Source organism: Ailuropoda melanoleuca, chromosome 1, assembly GCF_002007445.2.
Source record: "Ailuropoda melanoleuca isolate Jingjing chromosome 1, ASM200744v2, whole genome shotgun sequence".
Taxonomy (NCBI): Eukaryota; Metazoa; Chordata; class Mammalia; order Carnivora; family Ursidae; genus Ailuropoda; species Ailuropoda melanoleuca.
The window spans coordinates 54,658,854-54,684,861 of NC_048218.1; the positions used below are offsets into that span (position 1 = coordinate 54,658,854).

The 26,008-nt window shown below is 40.0% G+C and overlaps 1 protein-coding gene across 2 annotated transcripts in view; it reads left to right on the plus strand.

The window, feature by feature from the left end:
* NECTIN3 (nectin cell adhesion molecule 3) overlaps positions 1-26,008 on the plus strand; it is a 135,371-nt gene that overhangs the window by 93,322 nt on the left and 16,041 nt on the right. The window contains exons 8-9 of one of the 2 annotated variants that reach the window (XM_011222503.3): positions 16,565-16,627; positions 17,387-25,649. In XM_011222503.3, coding sequence (XP_011220805.2) covers positions 16,565-16,627; positions 17,387-17,566 — 243 coding nt within the window. In that variant the 3' untranslated portion in view covers positions 17,567-25,649. Of the gene's footprint in view, positions 1-16,564; positions 16,628-17,386; positions 25,650-26,008 lie in introns of those variants that run through there. The other variant, XM_034658089.1, reaches the window with a different exon arrangement.

Here is a 26,008-nt window from a genome sequence, read left to right on the forward strand (position 1 = left end):
TCTCATCCTTTACATGAACAGACGGAAGCTCACATTAACTTTGCCAGCGTCACCCAGCTGTGAGAGCCAGGATTAGAACCCAGGCAGTCTAGCTTGAGAGTTTGCACTGGATTGCAGATAAATACTGGAAAGATCACCAGCCTGGGCGTCAAGAAGTTTGGATCTAGATTTTTGTTCCAGCTCTGCCATGAAGGAATCTTTGCAGAAATACCTTTACTTCTCTGGAACTCTGTTCCCTTCTATGTGAAAGGAGGGCATTTGTTTCTGGATAATTCCTGAGGCCCTTTTTGCACTAACATTTCGGAATTCCTCAGATGGAAAGGGCCAAGCAAGTCGGCTGCCTCTGATTCATGTTATTAAGGACAATTAGACTTTAATAGCTAGGTTGTCCCACAGTCTCTGGGACTGTATCCAGAAGATGCTCAGCTGCTGCAATTTAATACATCATCCTTTCCTGCACATCAGGGGACTTCACATCTGTGTAGAACAGGGCTCTGGACTCCAGTGCCTGTTGCCATTTGAAAGCTGTTTATAAGGAGATATCGTATGACCCCACTGCACATATGGGTGGAACCACGTAAGGAAAAAAACTATCTTAAATTAAAAACAGTTGAAATATATATATATATATGTCATTTCCTGTTAAGTTAGAAGAACAGTTTAGCTACACTGAAGTGCATGTATTTCCCTAGAACACCTCCCTTCGTCATCCGGCTTACTCTGTTAAAGGTCTGTTGCACAGATTTGTAGCCAAGTACTTGAGTAGATGTTTTTTGTCAACATTTCACAAAATAGGGAAACATTCAGGCATCTTGCTGGTGTTATTCACCTAAATATTCTGAGCCTTTTCTTGTTTTGAACTGAGTGCGGATTGAACTAAAATGATATTCTAAAATAAATAAACTGAGAGCTTTGTACGGTTACATCCCTTTTTCTTTTGGATACCTGCCATACATTGTGACTTTTCTGCATGAATTCTACATGTAGATTTTAAGCCCTCTGCTCTTGCTGCCTTTCTTTTTGCTTGTGTGTATGGCAGCTGCTTCTTTCCATGCTTCTCTTCCTTCCTTCCTTCCTTCCTTCCTTCCTTCCTTCCTTCCTTCCTTCCTAGCCTCTCACCGTCATTCCGCACGCAGACACACATGCACTCAGCGTGTACACACATCATGTGTCCTCCTGGGCCCTTTAGCTTGGTGTAGAAACTGAAATGATGCAAGCGAAAATATCTATTCGTAATTGAGCATGAACTATCACAGATATGTTTAAGTCTAAATGAGGAAGGATGGAAATAAAAGCACGATCCTTTCTATCTAATTTTATACATTTAAAGGGTCTCAAGTTAGTCTGGATTCTATTTCACAGAAAAGAAATTTGAACTAAGATACGTACATGCTTCTTCATGTACGTATCTTTTAAAAATTTATATTTCCCCAAACCATACTAAATACAAGATGGTACGGTATTCAAACTTGATTTTAGGAGGAGAAAAACAAAGTGGGTCTTTAGGTTCAATTTGAACATACTAAGAAGTGAAACTGTCATGCTTAATGGTGCCGTGATACCTGTTAGAGAATTCTCCGTGCACAGATTGTTATCAGGAGGATGTTTTTCCTGTTGGCTGTTTCTCTGATCTGCCATGTACCATGCACATGGGCTGGAGGCCTCATTTGTTCTGTGAACACAGTAGAGCGCCCAGACTTACAGTGAAATCTTGCACAAGTCTTTCTAAGAACCTTTGTCTCTTCTACCTATATTGCTGAGTTTGGCCACATCCTTTTGAACTAAAAGGAGATTCTAGCAAAGACTCTGAGCTTCTTTGAAGGAAAAGTGATAGAAGATTTTTGCAGCTTTTGAAGCTACTTGCATTGAGTATGTTCTTTCCCTCCTCTCCTCCAAGCAGCTTACATAGAAATGCAATTTTAAAAAACCCAAAAAACAAAAAACCCAGGCTGCAATCAAAAGCAAACATTATGCCTTTTCCTTTGATACACAGACATGCTTGCTCTCTTTGATGTGTTACCCATTCTGGGGCTGTTAAGAGAATGCGACTCCTCTTCCAAGTACATGCCACCCTTCCTTAATACAACGTGCTTCATCTCTATGCACAAGGGAGGTCTGTTTCTGGACTCACAGCTGCTCCTCATCTTCACGTGAGCAGCAGTGTTTCCCCCATGTGAGAACATTTAACCCCTCCCGTTTTGTTGCATCTTGTCATTTTCAGGCCTCGCGGGGCTTTGACCTCTTCTAGATCTTTCATTGGCAGTCATGCATGATCCTTTCAATCAGAATCCCTTGATTCAACTCTGATTCACCTCAATCTTTTTATTGGGGCCTAGAAAGTCTTAACCTACCATTTCGGTGCATAGCCACCCCATCCCTTCTACTCCTCCCTCCAGCCTCACAATTGGTTCAATGTCTGTAACATGAGCTGCTCACTCCCTGGAGATTTTACAGTCTTTGTCATCTCTTCAACTGCTATCATTGCGCCCCTTAGCCAGCCCCTATAGTATAGTCTCTCCTACAACTGAGGGGGCATTTTTCTCCTTTCACTGTGCTTTTGAAAAACGTATATTCTGTTTTCCTGGATGAAACATGATTATTCTCACAATTCCACTCAGTCTGTGGCAGTAATCTCTGCTATTATCCACACGGTTATCCTTTTCACAGACAAATACACCTTTTGTCCTATGAACCTGTAATGAAGTATATGGCTTGTCCTTATTCTCTTTCCCTCCTATTTTCTGTCTCTCTACAAGCTTCTGACTTAGGTCTGTAGATCTGTGGGCGTTTTCTGCCTTCTCTTTCCCCCTTCTCTGCTCCCTACTCTTGGTATCCAAATCCTGGATTCTCCTGTGCTATAGAAGGACCTAGAGCTCTAGAACCTCTCCTGTGCTCGGGAGAAGAACCTAAATACCGTAGCCACACTCACCACCATCGTTACGATCATTATGATTGGCTAGTTAGTGTTTCTCAGGCCCTGCTTTCACCGTGTTGCTTCCTAACCCAGGATCTGTGTGGCTCCAGATGCTTTGGACTCCCAGTCTGATGCCTTGTGTTTGGACCCACCATACCTAACCCAGGGCCTTCAGAGTGGTCATGAGTCCTCCCATCCCAGTAGTAAAGACTAGGTCCTCCCGAACACTGTTTAACCTCCCCCTCTCCATAGTTTATCTTGACTTCTAGCCTCTGAACTCCTTCTTTCTTTCCTGTGATATGTATTGCAGGTATATACAGTGTTATCTACATTTCCAAAAATCTCTGAGCATCTGAAGTTTTTCCTAACTCATTTTATACCAAAATTTGACCTGAATTGCTGACTTTCATGAGGTTAAATATAGTCATTTCTTCTTCACTTAATGTGAATACTCATATTTTCCCCTGTACAAATATTTATATGCTTGATTATGGGGTTCTGTATTGGACCCTCTGGAGACGTTTTACAAATATGTGGAATAAGTAACCATCACTTTCCTAAAAATCTGAAAAATTCAGAATTCCAAAATAATATATCTGTTCCTGGACATTTCGGATAAGAAATTGTGGACCTGTAGCTATTGAAGGTTAAAATCAGATCAGATCAGCAGGTGGTTATATGGTTTTACACCTACATGCACTGAGTACTGTGATAGAAAAGAAAAAGTAAAAGCATAAGATAGGTTTCCCACTTTTAAGGTGCTTGCATTCAAACTACCTTGCTTTGTTGTTTAACTGGAAGCCAAGCCACATGAAACAAGACTGTAAATTCCTGGAGGGCAGTGGCCCATAAGTTCTTTTGCATCACTGTTAGTAGAGCATTGCTAATGATGAGGTGATTTCAGAAGACAGACTATTTCCAGGCCATTTAGGAAAAGACTTCACCTCTGTAGCGCTCAGTTGTCATTGACTACAGAACCAAAGTTCCCATCCCATCTCAGGGCAGACATCCCAAACACGATGGCTCTCCTCATAAACCCCATGCCTGAACTAACTGGGACTGGGGAAAGAGATCTTGCCGCCTAGGACACCCTCTGATGGTCCCCAAGGAGGCAGTTCGAGCAGGGGTCACCCGCAGCCTGGGACCCTCCCAGGTTGGGCAGGCAGTGGATTACTTTTGTCACCTTAAATACTGTTAATAGTTAATTTCAGTATTTTTTGAGTTCATATTTTAAAAACTTGTTTCACTCCCTCAACTGTTTCTCCAAAGTCCCCATTTAGTTCTGAGTTTTAAATAATAGAAATGTTCATGTCATAACAGAGCTCCTTTCTTTCACTCTCAAGGGAAGGACATCATCCTGCAGTGGCATTTATGAATCCCAGATCAAGTAGATGACCTCTCAGCTTGTTCTTTGGGCTTATAGAAAACATCCAAGCTCTGTTTGGCCATTTAATTATGTGTGCATGAGCACAAAATGTTATTTTGACTGCTGTTTACCTCTAGTAAGCAGTGTTTCTTGCCTCAAAGAAGAGTAGCATCTACTAAGAGCATCTCGCTATGTAAACATCCAGTACTGACAGCATAGAGTGAATTGAAGGCATAAAAGAAATCCTTGACTCATTTTATTAGCTAAGCAACATATCTCCACTGGAAGGATTCCCTTCCTTTTGTATCTAACTTGCTTCCCTTGCCTCCTCACACCACTGGTGCCTCCTCACACCGCTGGTGCCGTGAACCTTCATGCCAGTCACTGAGGTATGCTGGTTGTGCTTAAGTCATGAGCTGAATTCTCCCTCTGGGTGCCTTTGTGCAGCCGGCCGAAGACCTGAGTGCCTGTGTGCAGGAAAATGCCGAGCTGGGATTACAGTTCCTTCTCTGATTCAGACAAAACTGCCTACTCTGGGTTTTATATTTACAAAATTGGTGTCCCTGAAGGTTAATATTAGTTTTCCATAGCAGATGATTTCTCTTCCTGTCTCACCTTCTTTATTGCTATTCTGTTATCTTCCTTCAGAGGAAGAAATAGGGCACACTATCTATATTTTCTATTTTCCTTTCAGGAAAATGGTGCAAAATGCCACTCAGTTAAATTTAAGACCCCAAAAGAAAATACACGTAATTATTAACTAAATATGTTCAAGGGATCCCTTTGATGGCTTATGGGATAAGTAACCATTAAGCAAACAGGTAAGACCTTTCCGTATTTTATTTTCTATTTTTTAATGACACCCTCAATGGAAGAAGAAGATTATTGGTAAGGGAAATGATTCCTTTATCTCACCTTTCAATAGGAAAGAATAAGACAATAGTGATGGTCTACATTTAATATTGCTTTTTGCCTCACAATCTAAAATATGTTCAGTATTGAAGAGTTTAGGAGGCTCTTTTTAGGTTTTTTTAAATCTCTTTGGCTAAGAATAGCATAATTATTAACCACAAAGAAACTCTTGCTAGATACCTTTTTTTCAGTGCTGCAAGTTAAGGAACTTAGATGCTGGATTAAATATGAGATTGGGGAGGCCCATATTAATAGTTTCTAGAGAGGAATTAGAGTTTGGTTCTTATTTTAGCATGTAATATTTTGACCATTACAACAACTAAACCAGAAATGGGACCATTTTTGTCATGTTTTTCTCTGAGAATACATCTTTTCACAAGGTATATATGACAGCATGATGGATAATATTTCTACAGAGTGGCTTGGGGTACAATACTGTGCCTGATGTATAAAAAGCAATTAATATCTTCTTTGAGGGTGTTTGTATGTGGATGAAATTACACTAACAGTCCTAAATTGAAGGATTACCTTGTGGGCCGATTTGGAGATGAAGTGGTATGAGTGGGTAATAATGGTACAGCATTAGGGCAAGGGGTTGAAGAGCAAAGATGCCCATTGTGGCAAGGACAGCATAGCATTCTGATGTTAAAATATTTAGTTATGGAAAATAGTGCCTATGAATGCATAATCATTTGATTTGTGTCCTGGAAATGGGTAGGATTTATGATCAGGGACATCTTAGCATTATATGTGGGTGCCTAGTTGGCTCACAGATAATTTTCCATCACCTTTATCATCCGTCTGCTTTAATTAGATGCTTGGCTGTGCATACATATTATAATTTAGGTGAAGTATCACTGTCTTGGTATTTTATTTTATTTTATTTTATTTTTATTTTTTAATTATTTTTTATTATATTATGTTAATCACCATACAGTACATCCCTGGATTCCGATGTAAAGTTCGATGCTTCATTAGTTGCGTATAACACCCAGTGCACACTGTCTTGGTATTTTAATGTAAGGATTAAGTGAGACCAAAAACCAAGATAAGAATTTTCATTAAAATGTGTCATATCAAATTTCACTTTGAGAAATTAAAATCCAGAATGTATACTCAGTAGAAGTAATGACATTTATTTACCAGTGATAAGGAGGAATGCTGTCTCCCTTTTGGATAATACGATATTTTCAACAACAACCTGGCTGTTATAATTCTCTGGTGACTTGAGAAAAATCCAGTGCTACCTTGTGAGATAAATTATCTGATATTCTTCTATCATATAAATAAACCTCATGACTTAAGCACACATTCGAAGAGTTTGCCATAAGGACATTCTGTAGTCATTTCTTCTTGTACCTGCCTCACTGAAGTCTTTGATATTAGATATTAGAGGAGTGACAGTGCAGTTTAAGGTACTAACTATATTACTGAAGAATCTAAGCAAACAATAAAACTGGAGGGGAAGATGCCCTCTGACCTAATTTTAAAGAGTATCATCCCATAGTCAGTGACCGTTCTGTGTTCAGCGCTGGGCTGGAGCAGATTAAAAACTCTGAGAGTCCCCAGGAAGGCCTTGTCTTTGTTTTCCTTTAATGGAGGCTGGAGCCCTAGCAGGAGGTGAAGTAACAGAGGCCATAGCTTGTATCTGACCAGTTGGGAGGCAGATAACCCAGGGAAGGGGGCAAAGCTGGCGAGTGCCGAGCATTGTGACGCTTTCCTCTGGTTTGTGGCCTCTCCCCTTTCAGATGCTCAGTGTCCTCCTGCTTTTCAGTCCCCCTTCTGCTGTCTCATTAGGAAGAGACCAGATATACTCGAGATAGGAAGATGGGCAGCTTTGTGTGACGGTGTAAGACACAGACTTCGAATTACATACACATGAGTTTGCATCTTACCTCTACAAACATGGAAACATTGATTCTGCTCTCCAAACCTAGCTTCCTCTTCTCTATTATGGGAACAATGATAGAATTACTTCAGAGAGATGGTCTAAGAACATGAGCACATCTAAAACGTCTTGTACAATACCTAAGTTACAGTTGTTTTGCCTACACTGGATGAAACGATGTGTGTGGTCACCATGTTGGCCTTATTGAGCCAGCTTCTTTCTACACCTTCTCCTTCAGTCTTTCTTTACAAGATTGCTGAGTACTAAGGATCCAGAATCTATTTTCATGGTGCTCACTCCTTTCTCATGAACCAATTCAGATATAACTCTGCCGTGTTCCTTGAAGTTAGGAGCCAGACCCTGGGGTTTTCAGGTGGCTGGCACAGGTTTCCCAACATGGGCTAGCAGCCAACACCTCTGCGGGGACCACTGACTAGGAGTAGGATTCCACGCAGACCCTGTGCATGGCATGGATCATACATCAGCCTGTGTTTATTGAGCATCTGCTGTGTGATAGCACCATAATGAGGTTTGGAGAAAACCTCCCTGTCTCTTCGGGGGTTAACAGGAAAGGAATTATAGGACGGGATGTACAGACAGAACACAGGAGTGAGCCTTACTTCCCAGACATTGGGAAAGAGGAGTTGGAAGTAAATAAATCTCACGTCTTAGGGGATAAGTTGCAGACTGACTTTATATATTTAATCTGTATGATGTGTAGTGGCGATCTGCATTGATCGTGATTGATTGTAGATACTGCAGAAATAAGAATTAACTAAAAAAAAATAAGGAACCATTTCTAAATTTCGAAGGCAAAGGTTGATTAATAATACAGCACTCCTCATTGACATTCATAGAGGATACTTCACAAGCTTTTGAGAAACCCTACATTCTTAAATACCCCTATCTTTTATAAAACTCAGGTATGAGAGTTGAGACTAACAAAGACACATTGAAAAGTGGATATTGAAATGGTTGCTAAGCTCATTAACTAGCTAAATGATTATCCCATCACAGAAACCTCCCCGGTCTTGATTCAAATTTGTGTCTCAACAAAATTACAAATTACAACCTTACAACCTGTCATAACCTTTTTAAATTCACTCATGAATGGTTAAAACCAGCAATGTTAAATCTGTGAATGCCAAGGGTCTACCATATTAATAAGAGACATTCATGTGAATAGCTTACCCTTATGGTTAATTATCACGGAGAACAGTAACAATTATGTATCTCATTAAACAAATGCCTAATTAATGTTGTAAATTTTGCTTGAATAGAACACAGTCTTTACAGTTGTTGCTCACGTAACACGTCAACACTCTCTCAGTTATTAAAAATGAAGTAAAGGGAAAATTGACTTTTGGTTCACAGTTTTAGTAACATTTTATAAATTCTTTCAGAGAGGTACTTCATAGATAGGAATGTAATATCCTTTATGGTTTAAGGAATCCATATTTTGTGAATTATGTATGGTAGCTATTTCTTCATGTATTCCTCCTTTAGTGTGGTGAAATCATCTCTGTAGAATGGGACTCAGTCACTGAAACAAAGTAAGCAATTGTATACTACCACAACTCCTGCATCAAGGACTATATCTATGATGGAGTATTGATTGAGAATTTACTAGGTACTTGTATCACAAATTCCAGGCTGTGTCAGTGACTTCTAATTCTACTTTGCCTCCCCAACATGTTCCTTCAAAATAGAATAACTATGATAAAATGGAAGGTATTGGGTTTTTTTTTTTAATATTCAGCTTTATTGAGTTACAATTTACATAATACTGCACTCCATTTTAAGGACAATTTGATAAGCTTTGCCAAATGTATACATTCGTGTGAACACTACCCCAGTCAAGAACATTTCTGTGACCCGAAAAATTTGTCATACATACCCTCTGCCACCATCCCCCCGACACCTCCTGCCTTAGGCAGCCGTTAATGTGATTTCTAGCACAGTATGCTTTTAAAAAAGAATTTCATATAAAGAGAGTCACAGCCTGCTCTTTTGTGTCTAATTTCTTTTGCTCAGCCTAATGTTCTTGAGATCCATGTTATTGCATGAATAAATTTCCTTCATGGCTGTGTAGTATCCCATTTTATGAACATACCATGATTTGTTTATTCATTCAACTGTTGAGGGCTATTTTCAGGTTTTGGGATTTATGAATAAAAATCTTTAGTTTTCTTTTTTTGTGATATTTTTGGCTTTCGTACCAGGGTGATGCTAATTTCATAAAAGGAGTTACAAAGTGTTGTTCCCCTTCCCCTCATTTGCAGAAAGAATTTAAGATGCCTTTCATTGTTTGATAGCATTTACTAGTGATTCCATCTGGGCCTGGAGTTTCTCTGTGGAAAGGATTTTAATTGTGTCTTTCAAGACATTTGTCCACTTCATCTAGGTTTTTGAGATTGTCATCAAATGGTTCATAGCACATCTTTCTCATTCTTTTAATTTATATGAGATCAGTTGTAGTGTCACCTTTTTCATTTTGATATTAGTTTGTGTTTTCTCTTTTTTCCTTACCTAGAGGTTTTCTAATTTTATTAATCTTTTAAGAACCAGCTTTTCTGGTTTCATTAATTTTGTTGAATGTTTGCCCATTTTATTTATTGATTTTTCACTCTTCTTTCTTTTTTTCAACTTCCATTGGATGTAATTTGCCCTTCTTGTTTCAGCTTCTCGAAGAAGTTTAAGATCATTAATTTAAGACTTTCTTCTTTCCTAATGCAAGCATTTAAAGCTATAAACTTTTCTTTAAGCAATTCTTTTTTCAAAATCTCAGAAGTTTGATATGTTATAATTTCATTTTATTTCAATTCAAAATACCTTCTGGTTTCCCCTACTATTTCTCACTTTGGCCGTTGAGTTATTTAGAAGTATGTTGTTTAGTTTCTAAACACGGGTTTTCCAAGTATGTTTTTACTACTGAATACTCACTAAATTGTTATGATTTAAAAATACATCTATAGGATTTTAATCCTTTTAAATATTTTGAGACCTCTTTTATTGCCCAATATATGGGTCTATCTTACTGAATGTTCCATGTGCACTAAAACAAATATATATTCTGCTGTTGTTGAGTGTGTGGACTATAAATGCCATTTAGGTCATGTTGACTGGTCATGTCATTCAAGTATTCTTTATACATAATGATTTTCAGTTTACATTTTTATCAGTTACTGAGAGAGGAGGGGTATTTCCAACAATATTTGTGAATGTTGCTGTTTCTCCTTGCAGTTGTCACTCATGTGTTTTTATTGGGTATATACACATTTAAGATTGTTGTGCTATGTTGTCCTCTTGATCCTGTGATCATTATGAGAGATTATTCTTTTTTTTTTTAAGATTTTTTATTATTTGAGAGAGAGAGAGCATGAGCGAGGGGGAGGGGCAGAAGGAGAGAGAGAAGCAGTTACTTCTTCTCAGCAAGAAGCATGATGTGGGGCTCGATCCCAGGACCCCAAGGTCATGACCTGAGCCAAAGGCAGATGCTTTACTCACTGAGCCACCCAGGCGCCCCTGAAAGATTCTTATCTCTGGTAATTTTCCTTGTCCTGTAGTCACTTCGATATTATAGACATTCCTGTTTAAACTACTTTTTAATGAATCATGCTTTCCTGGTACATGTTTTTCCATTCCCTTACTTTTACCCTAGCTATATCTTTATATTTATTTATTTTTTTTTTTTAAATATTTTTTATTTATTTATTAGACAGAGATAGAGACAGCCAGCGAGAGAGGGAACACAAGCAGGGAGAGTGGGAGAGGAAGAAGCAGGCTCATAGCTGAGGAGCCTGACGTGGGGCTCGATCCCATAACGCCGGGATCACGCCCTGAGCTGAAGGCAGACGCTTAACCGCTGTGCCACCCAGGCGCCCCTATCTTTATATTTAAAATGCATTTCACATAGCTAACATCTAGTTGATTTGCTTCTTAACCCAGTCTGAAAATCCCTGACTTTAATTGCAATGTTTAGTTTATTNTTTCTTTCTTTCTTTCTTTCTTTCTTTCTTTCTTTCTTTCTTTCTTTTCTTTTTTTTTTTTTTTTTTTGTTTTTTTTAGTTTTTTTTTTTTTTTTTTTTTTTTTTTAGATTTTATTTAGTTATTTGAGAGAGAGAGAGCGCTCATGCTTTCAGGAGCAGGGGGAGCGGCAGGGAGAGTGTGAGGGAGAAGCAAGCTCCCAACTGAGCAGGGAGCCAGACAGGGGAACTCAATCCCAAGATCCCGGGATCATGACCTGAGCTGAAGGAAGACGCTTAACCGACTGAGCCACCCAGGCCCCCTGTTTAGTCTATTCTTAGTAAATATATTTATTGCCATGGTTGGGCTTGAGTTTACTGCCTTATTAGTTGCTTTTTATTGGTCCCATCAGTTCTTTGTTCCTTTTCCCCTCTTTTCCTGTCTTCTTTTAAATTAACTGAGAATTTTTAGCATTGATTTAAATTAGTAGCTATACCTGTTTGTTTTACTTTTTTAGTGATCTCTCTGGGTTTTGGCATATGCATTTTTAATCTGTCACTATTTACCTTGATACAGTATTATACTACCCCCTGTGTCCTGTAAGAACTTTAACACACATTGTACTTCCGTGTCCTCCCTCCCTTCCTTAGTGTTCTTATATATTTATTTCTCCATATGTTATAAACCTAACAGTACATTCTTACTATTTTTGTTCTAACTTATAATGTTCTTTTTAAAAAAAAAATTGAAGACTTGATGAAGTTTTGTTTGGAATCCGTTTTATTCAACTCAAAAAACTTTCCCATAACATTTTTATGGTACAAGTCTGCTGATAACTTTTTTTAGTTTTTGCTTGTCTGAAAATTTCTTTATTTCATCTTTATTTTAAAATATTTTTGTGGGATATGGAATTCTAGCTTGACTTTTTTTTTACTCAGTGCTTTAAAGTTAGCTTCATGTCTTCTGACCTTCATTTTTTTCTGGTGAATGGCCAGTGATAATTCTTATCTTTATTTCTCTGTATATACTGTATCTTACTTTTTTCTCTGGCCACATCTTGAATTTTCTTTATTATTGTTTCTGACAATTCAAGTTTGACATCTATCGGAGTAGTTTTCTTTATGTTTACCCTTAGTGGAGTTCACGGAGCTTCTTAGAGCTATCAATGTATTTTTCATCTAATTTGGAAAAGTTTAGCAATTCTTTAAATATTTTTTCCTGTTTTTCCTTCCTTCTGTGATTCCAAATATACAAATGGTAGATCTCTTGATATTATTCCACAGATCACTAAAGCTATATTCAATTTTTTTTTATTTATTTTTTTTTAGCTTTTTTCCCATCCGTTCCTTGTATGGATAATTTCTGTCTTCAAGTGCATTTGTCTTTTCTTTTGTGGTGTCTGTTAAGGCCCTGCAGTGACTTTTTCAATTCAGACATTGTATTTTTTCAGTTCTAGAAATTCTTTTCAGTTCTTTCATAGTTTTTGATTCACCTATTATGTTCATATTCTTTACATCCTTACCTATATTTATAATAAGTGTTTTAAAGTTCTTGTCTATTAATTCCATATTTGTCACTTTTGAGTTCGTTTCTATTGACTTATTTTTTCCCTGCCTTTTTTTTTTTTTCATGCTCAGTACATTTTAATTGGATGCTGGACATGGTGACTGTTATCTTGTCAATTATTTGAATTTTGCTGTCATTCCTTAATAAGGATTGAGTTGTTTTTTGCAGTCGGGTAATTTACTTTAAGATCAACTTGTTCTTCTGGAGCTTGTTTTGAAGCTTTGTTAGGATTGTTCTAGAATACTCTGTGCCCTAGAGCTATTTTATCCTTACTCTTAAAGCATGATCTCAGGGTCTCTATTGAATGTCTCACATGTCCAGTGAGGATTCCCCTTCTCTTCAATACCTTTCCCACAGATTACAGTCATCTCAGCTTGCCTGAGTGCAGAACTCTGTCCCCTCAGCTCAGCAAGGCTCTGTGCTCTTCTTGGGTTTTTCTCTTCCCAAATCAACAGAAAAATCAGAGAGTCACCAGCTATTACAGGATCACCGTGTGTGTTTCCATCTCTGAGATCCCAGTCCTGTGCAGCATGGTTATCCAGTGTCTGAAAACTGTTGTTTCATGTATTTTTCCAGTTTTCTGGTGTGTCTTTCATGACAGGAGGGCTAGTTTGGTGTTAGTTCTCCATCATGACTGGAAGCAGAAGTAATAAATGTATCATTTGTCATTATAGGAAGAAGCATTAGAGCAAGGAAGTCTACATGACTTAAGAAATGAGGAAAGTGCATATGGGTTGTAGCCCAACAGAAGTTGTTACAAGATAGTCCATGCCAGTAAGGAAATCAAAATATGTGTTAGAGATTCAGAATAGCCCAAGGCTTTCTAGGGGGAAAAAATGTAAGAATCATAGAATAATATATGTCGTGTATCCATTAGTTAAACATTGTAAGTTAATTTAGTACCTATATATTAAGCACCAAACATAAGTAAGGTATTATGCAAGACACTGTTCAATATACTGGTGATTAACCTTTTTTTAAAGTCAGATATTCAACTTTCAGGTAGTTTAGGGAGTGCAGAAATAGAACATGTATACCCACCCGCCATTAAATTAAATTAAATTCCTTATGTATCTTGTCAGAAATTGGGTGGCTGCACAATGCTGAGGCAAGGGCAGCTTGCTTTTCCATAACCCCTGATCCCTAATGCAGGGCCATCTCTAGGATGTGTGGTACTACTTTTCATAGAATTTGGTTCAGTATTATATTACAAAATCCATGGGTGCCTAGGAGGGGGAATGGTTTGTTAGTGACATTTTATAGTATTAGGTAGAGAAAAGGAGCTTACACATAAGCTTGTCATCCATTCAGTGCAAGTGAAGATTATTCATAGTGTCCAGGCACCATTTCTTCCTTCTCAGTTCTAGAAATTCTCTCCTGACTCTCTTTCTTGTCCTTTATTTTCACATGTACCACTTCTGGCTAATTATATATCTTCTATGAGAAAAATGTAGCAATGCTATTATTACTCATAAAGCCACGGCTCTTTGAAATCTCTTTATATCGAAACAAAATAGATTTTCTTGCCTCCATAACACTAATACTTTTAATTCGCTACTGGCTATATTGTTACTCAGGATGCTGCAGGGTTCATTCTGCCTTCCATGAATACTGGCTTCCAAAGACTTACAGGTTGTTACTGTGTTTCACTGACAATGACCAAATATAAGTATTACCCTGAGTGGGAAAATCTGAATGGTAATTTATTTTCTGGTCATATTAAATTTGCCATTTGGGATTTTATAGCATAATCATAGAACAGCACATATTCCAACCAAATGTTTTCTTGAACTCTTGAGGCTGTAATCACTGTATTTCTGGAATGTGGTCTCTTTTCAGTGTTGACTGCACCTTTGCTTTCTACACTCTGCCCCCATCTCTTGTCGATTTAGATAACAGCACTGCTGTAGAATAATTTCTCAATTACCTGTATTGATAGAAGGGGAGAACAGCAACCAGGATCACCTAAAACAGCAAACAAAAATGCCAGTTTAATTTAGGTATTTTTTCCCCAAATCTATTTTCCTTGGAGCAGGACCAGCTACATAATCTGTAAGGCACAGTGTAAAGTGAAAATGCAGGGCCTCTTGTTGAAAGTGAACAATGTCAAGACTGTGATGTCAGGTTCGTGGGTGGGGATGAAAGACTTGTCCTCACTGAGACGTGTCCTCTTGCCACCTGCCAGAAATACCATGATGCAGGGGACATGCAGTCCTGACCCCAGCCTTCCCTGTACCACACTCAGGCCCCTCCCACCACAGTCACCAGACAGGGACAGGGAGGGGAAAGCGGGGCGGGGGTGGGGGGCAAGAACCAAATCGAACACAAGCAGCAGGAGAGGACACACTTGAGGCTACAGGTCACTGAGGCATGCTCCATTGTTTCATTAGACCGCTTACAAAACAGAATCTAAGATGGCAGCCACGAACATTAAACCCCAAAGTGGGACCTCTGAACATAAGGCCCTGTGTGACTGGTCACACTCCATGAAACTGTCCCTGCGTTGGACTTTTACCAGTATGTACTATCCATATCACATGATCATGTGGGAAACATCCTCAAATCATGCAGATTGTGACAGGAGAAACAAATTTGTCAGACATAATTTATAATTTGGATAACCTTAACATGGGATATCAAGAATTTATAGTTTAGAGTTCAGTAAATTCATTAGTTCCCTACTGACTTCGTACTGTTGCAGAGCCACGGGCTGGGGTGTGGAGCTGGAAGAGGATGGCCAGGGAAGGCTGTCACTCTTCACTAGGGTCGAAAGGTACAGGTGTTGTCCGATCAATGGTGTATGCTATGATAGAGATATAAACAAGAACAATAGGAAAACTAGGAGTAAAGAAATGAACTTCGATGGGTCTTGTAGGAGGAAAAAAAAAAAAATGACTTCAGCCAGGCCAAGATGGATGGGGTAGTGTTTCAACTGTCAGAGACTAAGGGGCAGACCTTCCAGGCCAAAAAGACAGCATGAGGAAAGGCAGTGAAAAGGAGAGCATGTTGATAGATATGCCTACATGCTGGAGCTTTCGGGCCTTCTTCTGTTGTATTTATTAAACATCTATTTTCCAGACACTGAGCTAGCTACAGGGGGTATAGGAATATAGGATTAGGATTCAGACAAAGCTACGTGTGAGTCATAATCCACCACTTCCCAGCTGTGTGACTAGAGACACCTTACTGAACCACTCTAAGCCTCAGTTTTAGTCATCTGTAAAATAGAAACATCCATTCATAGAATTTTTAGAGAGATTATGAACGAGATAAATGTTTGTAAAATACTCCAACTAGCACCCTCAATCCTAGTGAAGGAGACAAGCAAATATAAACAAATAATTGCAATAATATATGCTTTGTGCAAAGGGTTCTTGGAAGAGCTAATATTTGACCTGGGGGCTGAAGGGTAAGGATGCATTTATAAGCTGAGGGGAAACAGGGATTCTTCCTAGGGTGAGTTTTGAAAATGAGGAATCCCCTGTATGATCTGCGCGGGGGTGGGAGGCACAGAGTAGCTCTCAGGAAGAGAAGGGTGACCCTATGTATATATCTATAGATAAGGACAAAAAATAACCTTTTGTCACCACCTGCACACCACTTCTAGCTGATTCAAAGTATCAGATTCTTCTGCGGAAAAGGTAAGAGACCTTCTATGCTAAGTCCTCCCTCAAGTAAGAGGTAAAGAAGTTTGCCTGAGAGCTTCTGCGGCAGATGTTCTGTATGTTTTCTTCCTTCCAGAAGAAGTCTGGAGTTAGGGTAGAGAGAGAGACAAACTCAATGTATTTACTTATCCCCTCCTCAAATGGAACATTTGCTTAGTTGGCACACATTTGACAAGACACAAAAGGCCGTTTTAAAAATAGGCATCTTCATGGCCTTGGTTGATGTGTTCCACTGTGTGCCAGGTGCTTTAAAGTGTGTGTCTTGTTCTGTCTTCTTCTTCTTCCAGACCGAACACTTGCCTTTGCAGACTCAGTTCCAAGACAGAGAGGTCGGCAGTCTCCAGCACTCTGTAAGTAACGTGGTTCTGCTGGGGGGGTCTGCCCGGGTGGAGCTGGTGGCTGCCATACGTATTGAAATATCATTTGATTTCCATGAAAATTATTTTTTTCACCTCTCTGCTCTCTGAGCATCCACAGTATGATTTTATGAAGTCCTTGAGCTTGCTTGCCCATCTTAGAAGTAATGGAGTTTTATGAAACCAGTAACCGGGCAGAGGGGTCAGTACCAGAGACACCACAGAGCATCTTGGAGGTTCATTTGATGGTGTCAATGGGACAGCGTTTCTGATTCTCAGTTATGTTGAGCATATGGTCAGATACCAGTTCATTTCACTGTCTTTTCCCGAATTCCCCAGCATCGAATGCCAGGGTTTCTTTCGGTTCTGTTTTGGCTGTTGGATGTGATTCTCTGTATATTTCATGCACACATCCCAAGCTTGAGGCTTGCCGAGGGACGCTGGAAGTTCACAGCCTTGTTCTTCCTTAGTTGAACGGATACCAGTTCTGAATTTCAAAACCTGAAATTGACTATGGTCCCTGTTAGTCATAACTTCTATTTAGGAGCTGCTGTGACTCTCACTCAGGTATTGTAAGCATCGAAGGACTGGAAAATGATAAGTTGTTGGACTTTACCTTGCCTTTCATTAGCTTGTGAGAAAATGAATCAGAGACACAGACTATAATCAATTCAATTCTTGCCTGTTTTTACCAAAGTGCTAGAAAAATGCAAATAGCTGCTCTGCTAATGTAAGCAATATTTGAATTTTTAGAATGGACTAAATAGCAGGAGATTGGACTATGAAGATGAGAATCCCGTGGGGGAAGACGGGATTCAGCAGATGTACCCCCTTTATAATCAGATATGCTACCAAGACCGGAGTCCTGGCAAACATCATCAAAGCACCGACCCTGACAGAGTCTACATCAACCCGCGGGAACATTACGTGTGATTCCCTCTCTTTCTGGTGGATGTCCTGACAAATGTTTAATCATAGCTTGGGGAGAGAAATTGAAGTCGCTGGTTATGATTTTATTCTCTTTCCTATAAAACCACCCCAGTTTACCTGTATCAGAAGTTATGATGAATGGCTTGGAGCCAATAGTGAATTTCTTTCCTTCCTTAAGAGTTCCTTAGCCACCAGCTGTGTTTGTGAGCTTAACAATAGCTTTGCGTGTTCCTGTGACGATAGTGTTTAACTACTAACATTGGGCCTGGACGGCGTGTTCATTCAAATGTAGAGCATCCGCGTGCAATGGCAGCCATGATTCTCCAGAAAGAAAGGTCCCAGCTGGGAGTGTTAGCCTTACTGGGTCTTAGGCAGGCCAGCCTATTCATCTGTAACTCAAATGAGCAGAAAGAGGAGTTCGAAATCCATCTCACTCATCATTTCATCGGGATTTGGCTTTCTCGGATGTGCTTACTGCAATTACAGTACCTGTGCAAACAGGAAGGCCTGGGGAAAGAGGCAGAATGTACTCTTTATCCAAAACAACAACAACAACAACAAAGCAGTGGAAACCCTCAAGCCTGTGATAACTGTAGTCTGTGTTCTTTCTTGATCACTCAGGTCCCGAGGGATACGTGTTTTGTGCTGTTCTCGGCCTGGTCTGGATTAGTTGCGTGCTCGCCCAGGTTCTGCTCTCGCCTGTCGTTCCCACAGTTCTGTTCTTTCCTAGCCAGATTAGCCTATTTCCCACCTATTAAATTCTAAAAGCCTTGTCTAAGTGGACAGCCTTGAGCCCTGTCCCTCGTTTCTGTAGTATTGTGTGTGACAAGCTCAGCTTGCACTGCTGAAATTCCTTTCAAACTAATCCTATCCACACAGGCTTCGGCCACCCCTGCTCTTGTACTTCTCATCTGTATTTTATCTACCTCAGAAAAGCCTGCTGGAGAATCACCATGAAATAACGTGTGCTCTTAAAAGCCAGGCAGAAAATGTGAAAATTGTTTTTGAAAAGTGCCACTTCAGAATGGCAGAATGGCAGATATGTCAGACCCCCATGTTGTCCTTTATCCCCCCACCCTCTTTTACCTGGTCAAGAACAAGAGTGAAGGGATGCTAAAAAGGCAAAGAATAGAGTGCCTGACTTACCAGTGCAACACTTCGGTGCCTGCAAATATCCGTCTTGAGTTTTCTCACTCCCCTTTGCCAGCATAGCCTCACTGAGATTGAAAGTAGGACTTACAGCAGGTGAGCAGAAGAGGGGGCCCAGGTACCACGCAAATGTCGATCACTGTCCTCACATCTTAAGAAAAGCATTGTATTTCTGTGTGTTCTGGAAGATGAGAGGTATGTCACAGATATTAAAAACACTACAGACTCGTCATATATTAAGAAAAAATGACAGAAGTACTGATAATAGAGTACATGTTTCCAACCTAAGTTTCAGGGGGACAGAGCGTATTAACCTAGATTTCTAATGAGATACCAAAGATACCTGGTGATTGGTGTGTTGGTTCTGGTTCCTGCTTGTCTGTCTGTTAACGTTTTTTCGTTGCCACGCTCTGAGACAAGTTATCCAGGTGTTCTGCAGTAGTCACACGGTCTGCCCCTATTGCCTGGGTCACTAGCAGTTCTGGGAGAAAAGATGCTTAAACTCTAACTCAGCACTTGAGCAAGTTCAGAGGCTTTGTGGTTGTATGGAATTAAAGGGTACATCCCGAGGACCCTGCTTGCTGTGTCACTGTGCTACCTCAGTTTGAGTTTACTGCCCTTTGTAGCAAGATGGCACGGAAAGAGCATATTTGACTTTATTACCTGGAATCCCATCAGTGAATTACTGTAGCTGAAGGTGGAGGAATTCTTGCAGTTGTTTCCCAACAGAAAGATGGCTCTGGTCAGAGTTCTCCTTGACAGTGAAGTGTTTTTTTTTTTAATAAATGCTAGATGTTGCAAAGGAAGAGATATGGTGGTATATCACCTCCTTTAGAAAGCTTTAAAAATGTCTTACAGGGTAAGGATGGCTTCTGGGGTCCTGCTGGGAAGCTGGTTGCTGAATTAGCATCACAAAAACTTATGTTGGACCTTGGGGGGAGTAAAGATGTCTTTATTTGCACTAGATTTGGAAGGGCTGGGTTTTAGGAGCCTTTTGGCCTATCTTCAGAGCCCTCCCTACCAAGAAGAACCCACTATAGAATTTTTTTTTTAAAGATTTTATTTTTTTATTTATGTGACAGAGAGACAGCCCGCGAGAGAGGGAACACAGCAGGGAGAGTGGGAGAGGAAGAAGCAGGCTCCCAGCGGAGGAGCATGATGTGGGACTCGATCCGGAACGCCGGGATCACGCCCTGAGCCGAAGGCAGACGCTTAACGACTGCGCTATCCAGGCGCCCCCACTATAGAATTTTTAACATTTTGTTGTGGTTCTGGAAAAGAAATTTCGGGCTGTAGACACCTCTCTTATAGCCGGCTAGTTCACTATCCTCTTTGCTTCTCTGTCAGCTACAATACTTAGTTCCTGAACAGACTGGTAGATTTTACAGCTGTTGGCCCTTTACGTGGTCAGATAAGCGCTGTAATTGTTTATCCTGGTGTCTCTCATCTGTTCTCTCTGAATACTGAACGGAACAGAGGAGCTTTGGAAGGGTTTGATCAGCCAGCCCCCTCAACCAAAAAACGCCATCCGAAATTAGCCTGTCGATCTCTAAATTTGGAGCTTAGACGACTTGATGATGGCGGTTTAAATTTGGAAGTTAGACTCTTAAAGGTCAGTGAGTGATACAATCTACAGCTGATACTAGATACTCTTGCCATAACTGGTTTACTAGAACACACGGAAACAGAAATAAATCCCCAGGGTGCTTATCCGCTTACGATGGCAGCTCAGCGTTTCCAGGGGGAGTGTGCGTGCTCCCTCTTGGACGTGCAGCCGGGGCGGCCTGTTGTGCAGGAGCCCAGGCTCCAGGAGCGGGCACCGGTGCCGTAGTAGCGGGTCGGTACCTTTGCACACCACACCGGTCCAGCCTCTGCACCGCCCAGGAATGGTCTGGCCTAATGGGATATGAATTGAGATTAATTCTTAAATGGCAGCGATTTGTCGCCTCTTCTGTGAGGGTTCTCCTATCCTTGGCCTTCGTATATTTTCTAAGTTTGAAGAAGTGTGTGCTTTTTTGAACTTGTAATATAAAATTCTTACCTGCGGTAGACCTCCCTGTTACACACACGTGGTAGATACTAAAGAAATAAATGCCCTATAAACTACATGAACGGTTCCCTCATAAATCTCTTATGGCCTCATTTACTCACAAGGCTAGCACAAATTCTTTGTCTGTCTTTTGAGGATGATTTCCTAAATTCTCTTTCATAGTAGTCTGAAATTCACTTTTGCTTTTCGTTGTACACTCTTTCCCTGCACTGGGCTGGCCTCCTGGTAATATTCTTTACATACAATAGAGCCTTCTTCCAGCCTCTTATTCCCTGGGGTGTCAAGGACAGGCCACACGCCAAGAACCAGAAGAATACATTCTACTTCCAGCTTCCCCCTTTCTGGCCGTGGAAACCTGGACAAGTCACCTAACCTCGCTAGGGCATCCGTTGCCTATTATCCGTAAAGCAGAGATTACCTTCCCTGTCAGCCTCTCAGAAGTGTGAGAGTTAACAAGATAATAACAGATGGGAAATTAGAAGTTCTCTTCACACTGAAAAGGCCTGTGACTGTTGTTATTAAATGTTGAACCTAAACTTCTAGCATCTCACCAGCACTGGGGAGAATCAAGTGGTCCCATGAAAACTTCAATTTGACCCAATTTGAGTAGAGCCAAGTGCAAGGAGGACTTGCACCTTCTTTTACTATGACATTTGTTTTGTCTTGTGGCAAGCTTGCTATCTGGAGCTTCGCCTTTCAGGCTTTGTCTAAAATTGCAGGTGCGAACCAGGAGCCATAACTGTGGTGGCTCTGGGTTTGTAGGTTACTACTAATAACAGCTACACCACTGAGTTTGTGGTATGAACAGGATTCCCGGACAAGTCCCTTACATGAACCCCCGCCCAGACGAGGACCAAACTCCTGGGTTGTCCCGTTCCCAGGAGCCCCTGTGGGGATGGAAAGGCTCACAGTCCTGTGCCGTACCCCCACAGGCATGCTAATCACCAGCCAGCTCTTACTTCTTTCAAATCGGCTTCTGGGGAGTGCAGTTAGGGAATACATTTTCTTGATCGTTTTTTAAAGGAGATCTAAGAAAATACATAGGAAAAAACCCCTAAGAAATGTTTATTAAAATGAAAGGAAGCACGTATGCTCATTTTTACTTAGTTTTTACTTAATTTTACTTAGTTTTTGAACTTCTCAAAATGCTCAGAAAGACTCTATTAGATTAACTGTAGCTGCAAAAACAATCAAATAATTAAAGTTACCCCATCCCAGTTGGGATATTCAAAATAATTTGGGCACAAACTTCTCTCTAACCTTCAGCTTAGTTCTTTGATACACTGATTGCTCTGTTTGGTGTGTCCCACCTTTATTGAACTCCCAGGGAGAGGTGGATAGATGGCAAACTAGCCAGCTTTGGTGGAAAACCAGAAGAATGGGAAGAGTATGAAGTAGAAAGGTCAGAGCCCCCTCCCTCCCCCTCCCACCCGTGACTCAGCCTTGTGCTTAACTGACAAGGTTCTTCATCCTTGGGCTGTGTGCAGATCTTCTAGGAGGACCAGGGACTTCCAGTTCTTCTGATAAACCAGAAACTGCTATCTGCAAGCCTCTTCAACTATAGACTCTGCCTGAATTAGTTTTATTATACCTATAAAGGAATTTCTGTTTCTTCCATTAAAGAAAATTGTTGTGAACTGGACTTGGCCAGTTTGGTCACTTGCAAGGATTAGGTTGTTCTGGAAGCCTTCAGGACGTAGAGGTGGGGGAGGCTGTAGCTCATCTCCCACCCCCACCCCCAACCTCACCAGGTGGTTCTTTACACTGAAATCAGCTTTTAGACCAATTTCTGCATCATTCATAAGCAAGCAGTCGTCCTGTCAGAGTCAGCCTGTCCTGTAAGCTTGAAAATGTCCCAATTCTCTTCTTTTGGGGAACTCAACAATATCTTATGCAAAAGGTTTATTAGAAGCAGATCCAATAATGTTCCAGTATATTTAGTGTCAGGTGACCCAATTCCGTTTCACTGCTAGACACAGGTTAGTAATCTAGGGATCCGGGGCTGGTGGGCTTGCTAAGAGTCTCATACCCTCTTGAGGGAAGGGCTGGAGTGCCCTGCAGTGTTTGGCCAGGCGTATACCTTTACCATTACTAATTTGGCCCTTGAAAAGAATCATTTATTAACAAAGTCTCTGGTGCTAAACTGCAGGTAAAGCTCTTCTGGTAGAAGCCTCTAAAGTGACTAGAGTTTTTCAAATGCTAACAACCTTTGGAGGATGTTATTCCCCCACTAGGATTCTTCAGACTCCCAGAGTGTTTATTAAGACTAATTAAAAATTGCCAAAATAATTTAAATTACATAGAATGTAACAGAATTTGTTAAGGATTCCTCAGGATATCACACCTGCTGACATTTCTCCTTAGTGACAACCTTTTCTTTCTTGGCGGAAAGGGGGCAGGGGAGGTACGTGAGACAGACAGACGAGGGGAGAAGGGTCCACTTAAAATTCTCAGTTGAAAAAAAAATTTCCATTCACACGCACAAAAGAACCCTCACATCTGCAAACATTTCACTCTTTCAGGCTCATTTTATCGTATTTGCTTTAACGTTATCTCTGCAGAAAAGGTTAGAGGTGAGAACAGAAAGGTCATATTTACCTAGATGGTCAAAATACAGAAAACATTAGGTTTATTTCTACTGCATTTTCATTACTAGGTGAGTTATTCTCAAGTTTCAGTTTGATTATGGCGCCGAGTAAACTAGAATGAAAGAGAATGTCGGAACTTCCGATGACCCCGCATGCTGTACAGTATCAACTGAGAGTGTGTGTGGGAGCTCTTTCTACATCTCAGGGAGAAGGGAAACCGCCGTGGATAAATACGAGGATTCTCCACGTCATCGCTTGGCAATAACTCCCTTCCATTGGTCCATTCCGAAGAATTTTCTAAGCAGTGTTTGGGGTCTAAGGCCATGATACGTATCAAGTTACATACCTCCCTGCACCAAAAAGAACTGGCTATATTCTGTATTCTTTACCAAACAGTTGCCCTCTTGAGGTTTTTCCCAGCAGGATCCTTAGTATCATAGCCTAAAGTGGTGGTATTTATCATCATGACATGGGATTGAACTGTGACAGTCAATTAAAGGACACCTCGAGGGAAAACCTCCCTGGGAATCCAGAACATCAGATTTGCTACACTGGCTTAGAACTGTGACCCATCCTGCTACAAATAGGTCTGACAGCCAGGAAGAGATGTTTCATGTGTCTCCTCCAGAGGTTAGGAATATACCTCCAACATGCTTAATGTCCCATAATAGCTCACAATAGATCTGTGAAGCCCAGGGTCGCACAGGATTTTCAAAGTGACACGGTGTCACTGTTTTGGGTTTTAATAATGTTTCCCATAAGGACCAGTATTTTTCCTTAACCCACCCTAGCCCATTGATCAGGCTAAATTAAATTCCTTGCTCAAGTCATGTTCATAGCTCAGTGTCCATCATATTTTAACTACAGACAGCAGTATTTTGTCCTAAATGCGTTGGTTTGCACTTCCCTGCACTGTGGCTCGTTTATGCCTCTGCTCCTTCACGTGGTCTTATGAGAACTTACTGTGTATTTCAATACCCAGAAGAGCATTTGCCATCTTAGGTTTCATTGTGTACTTGAAATTCCAAGTCCTTTGTAAAAAAAAAAAAAAAAAAAAAAAATGTTAAGTAGCTGGTATGGCTACTGGATCCTGGATTATTGCACTTGTCCATCCAGAAAAGTTCCTGTTTATCCTCTACCTTCTGTTTCTATTTCTAAGCCAATGCTTTAAGACATAACATCTGCTCCAGCCTAGTCCCTCTCTATGTGGTCTTAACTTCTGTGCTCCTCGGTCTTACCCTGGAAGTTTGTACTCTGTACCTCACGGGGCTTTGTGGAGGGAAAAATAAGATACTTAAGGGCTGTCTTCAAGAGAGGTCCTACTTTTAAAGTGATTCTATAAAAGCCCCTTGGCTTAGAAATGAGAAACTCTATAGCTATAATTCTTTCCCTATTCTTGTTTTGCTATTTTTATTTCTGAAAAGTGATCTCTGTCTGAATAGGCTTACTCTGGTTTTAACTTTCTTCCCATTAACCCTTTTCACACTGAAAGGGTCCTCTCTACCTTATCCACGCTCTGAACTTTTAACTTACAGAGTGAAAACTAATTGTCCCGCAGCAAATCCCACATACGTGTACTTCCATCATTAAATGAATGTACTAACTCCATAAACAAGCATTTGACTCTGCACCTAAGTCAGAAGCTAGTGAGACTTCACTCTAGCCCTGAGAAGACCTGACCATATGCCTTGGTTTCCCTGCATAAACTGGGGTTAATTCCGCTGTTTCACAGCACCTGGGGGGTCGTGAGTCTTGACTAATAAATGGTGGAAAGCATCTTGCGAATGTCCCGTACTATATAAACGTGTGGCAAATAATCTGGAGAGTCTTCAAGTAGAAATGTATTCTTGTGCAGCTCAGTTCAGAATACTAATCTACCCATTGTTTCAAATAAAATATTCTACTAACCTATTTCCCCCTTTTTTTCTTCTAGAAATATTTTTAGTAAAAATTAGTTTCTAGGAATTTGAAATGTGTATAGGAAGAAACCAATAGTATATATTCTTGCTTGTCAGAAAATGCTCAAGTTGTATTTTAAGTGTTAAAACTAAAAGGTTTGCATAACAATGTAGTGGGGTAAGGAGGAGGGTTTTAGCTCAAATGTGGAAAAATATAGAAATACAAAAATTAGCTTTGATTTTGAGATTGTATTATAAATAGTAGAGTTAATGTGGTTGTAATAGATACTCTTTATTTTTAAGTTACCAGAAATTATCTTTTATTTTTGAACTGTATGGTTCTTGACATGTTTTGAATAAACTTTTTATCAATTAAAGTTTTTCATTTACCTTATTATCAATAAACCAGTTATGTTTAAAATACATATAAAAAGTGATAACCTAATTGCATGACTGTAAAATTCAAGATTTGAAGAACATATTTTATAGAAGTGGTAAATTTCTATATTGGAATCCATTTTTTAATAAGATGTTAAAAATAGCAACAGAAGTACTTTCATACTTAAGGCAGTATTGGAAATGTTTTTGAAATGTGATCAGTTACACATTGTTATAACTGCTTCTTCTGAAAATTACTTAATACTTTTTTTTTTAGTGAAACTAAATTTATCCCGCCTAAAGAATTCTTCATTCCTTATTAATCCTTAGGTGTTAAAATATGCTTTCTTTTATGAAATGATATTAGTATCAGATAGTAACT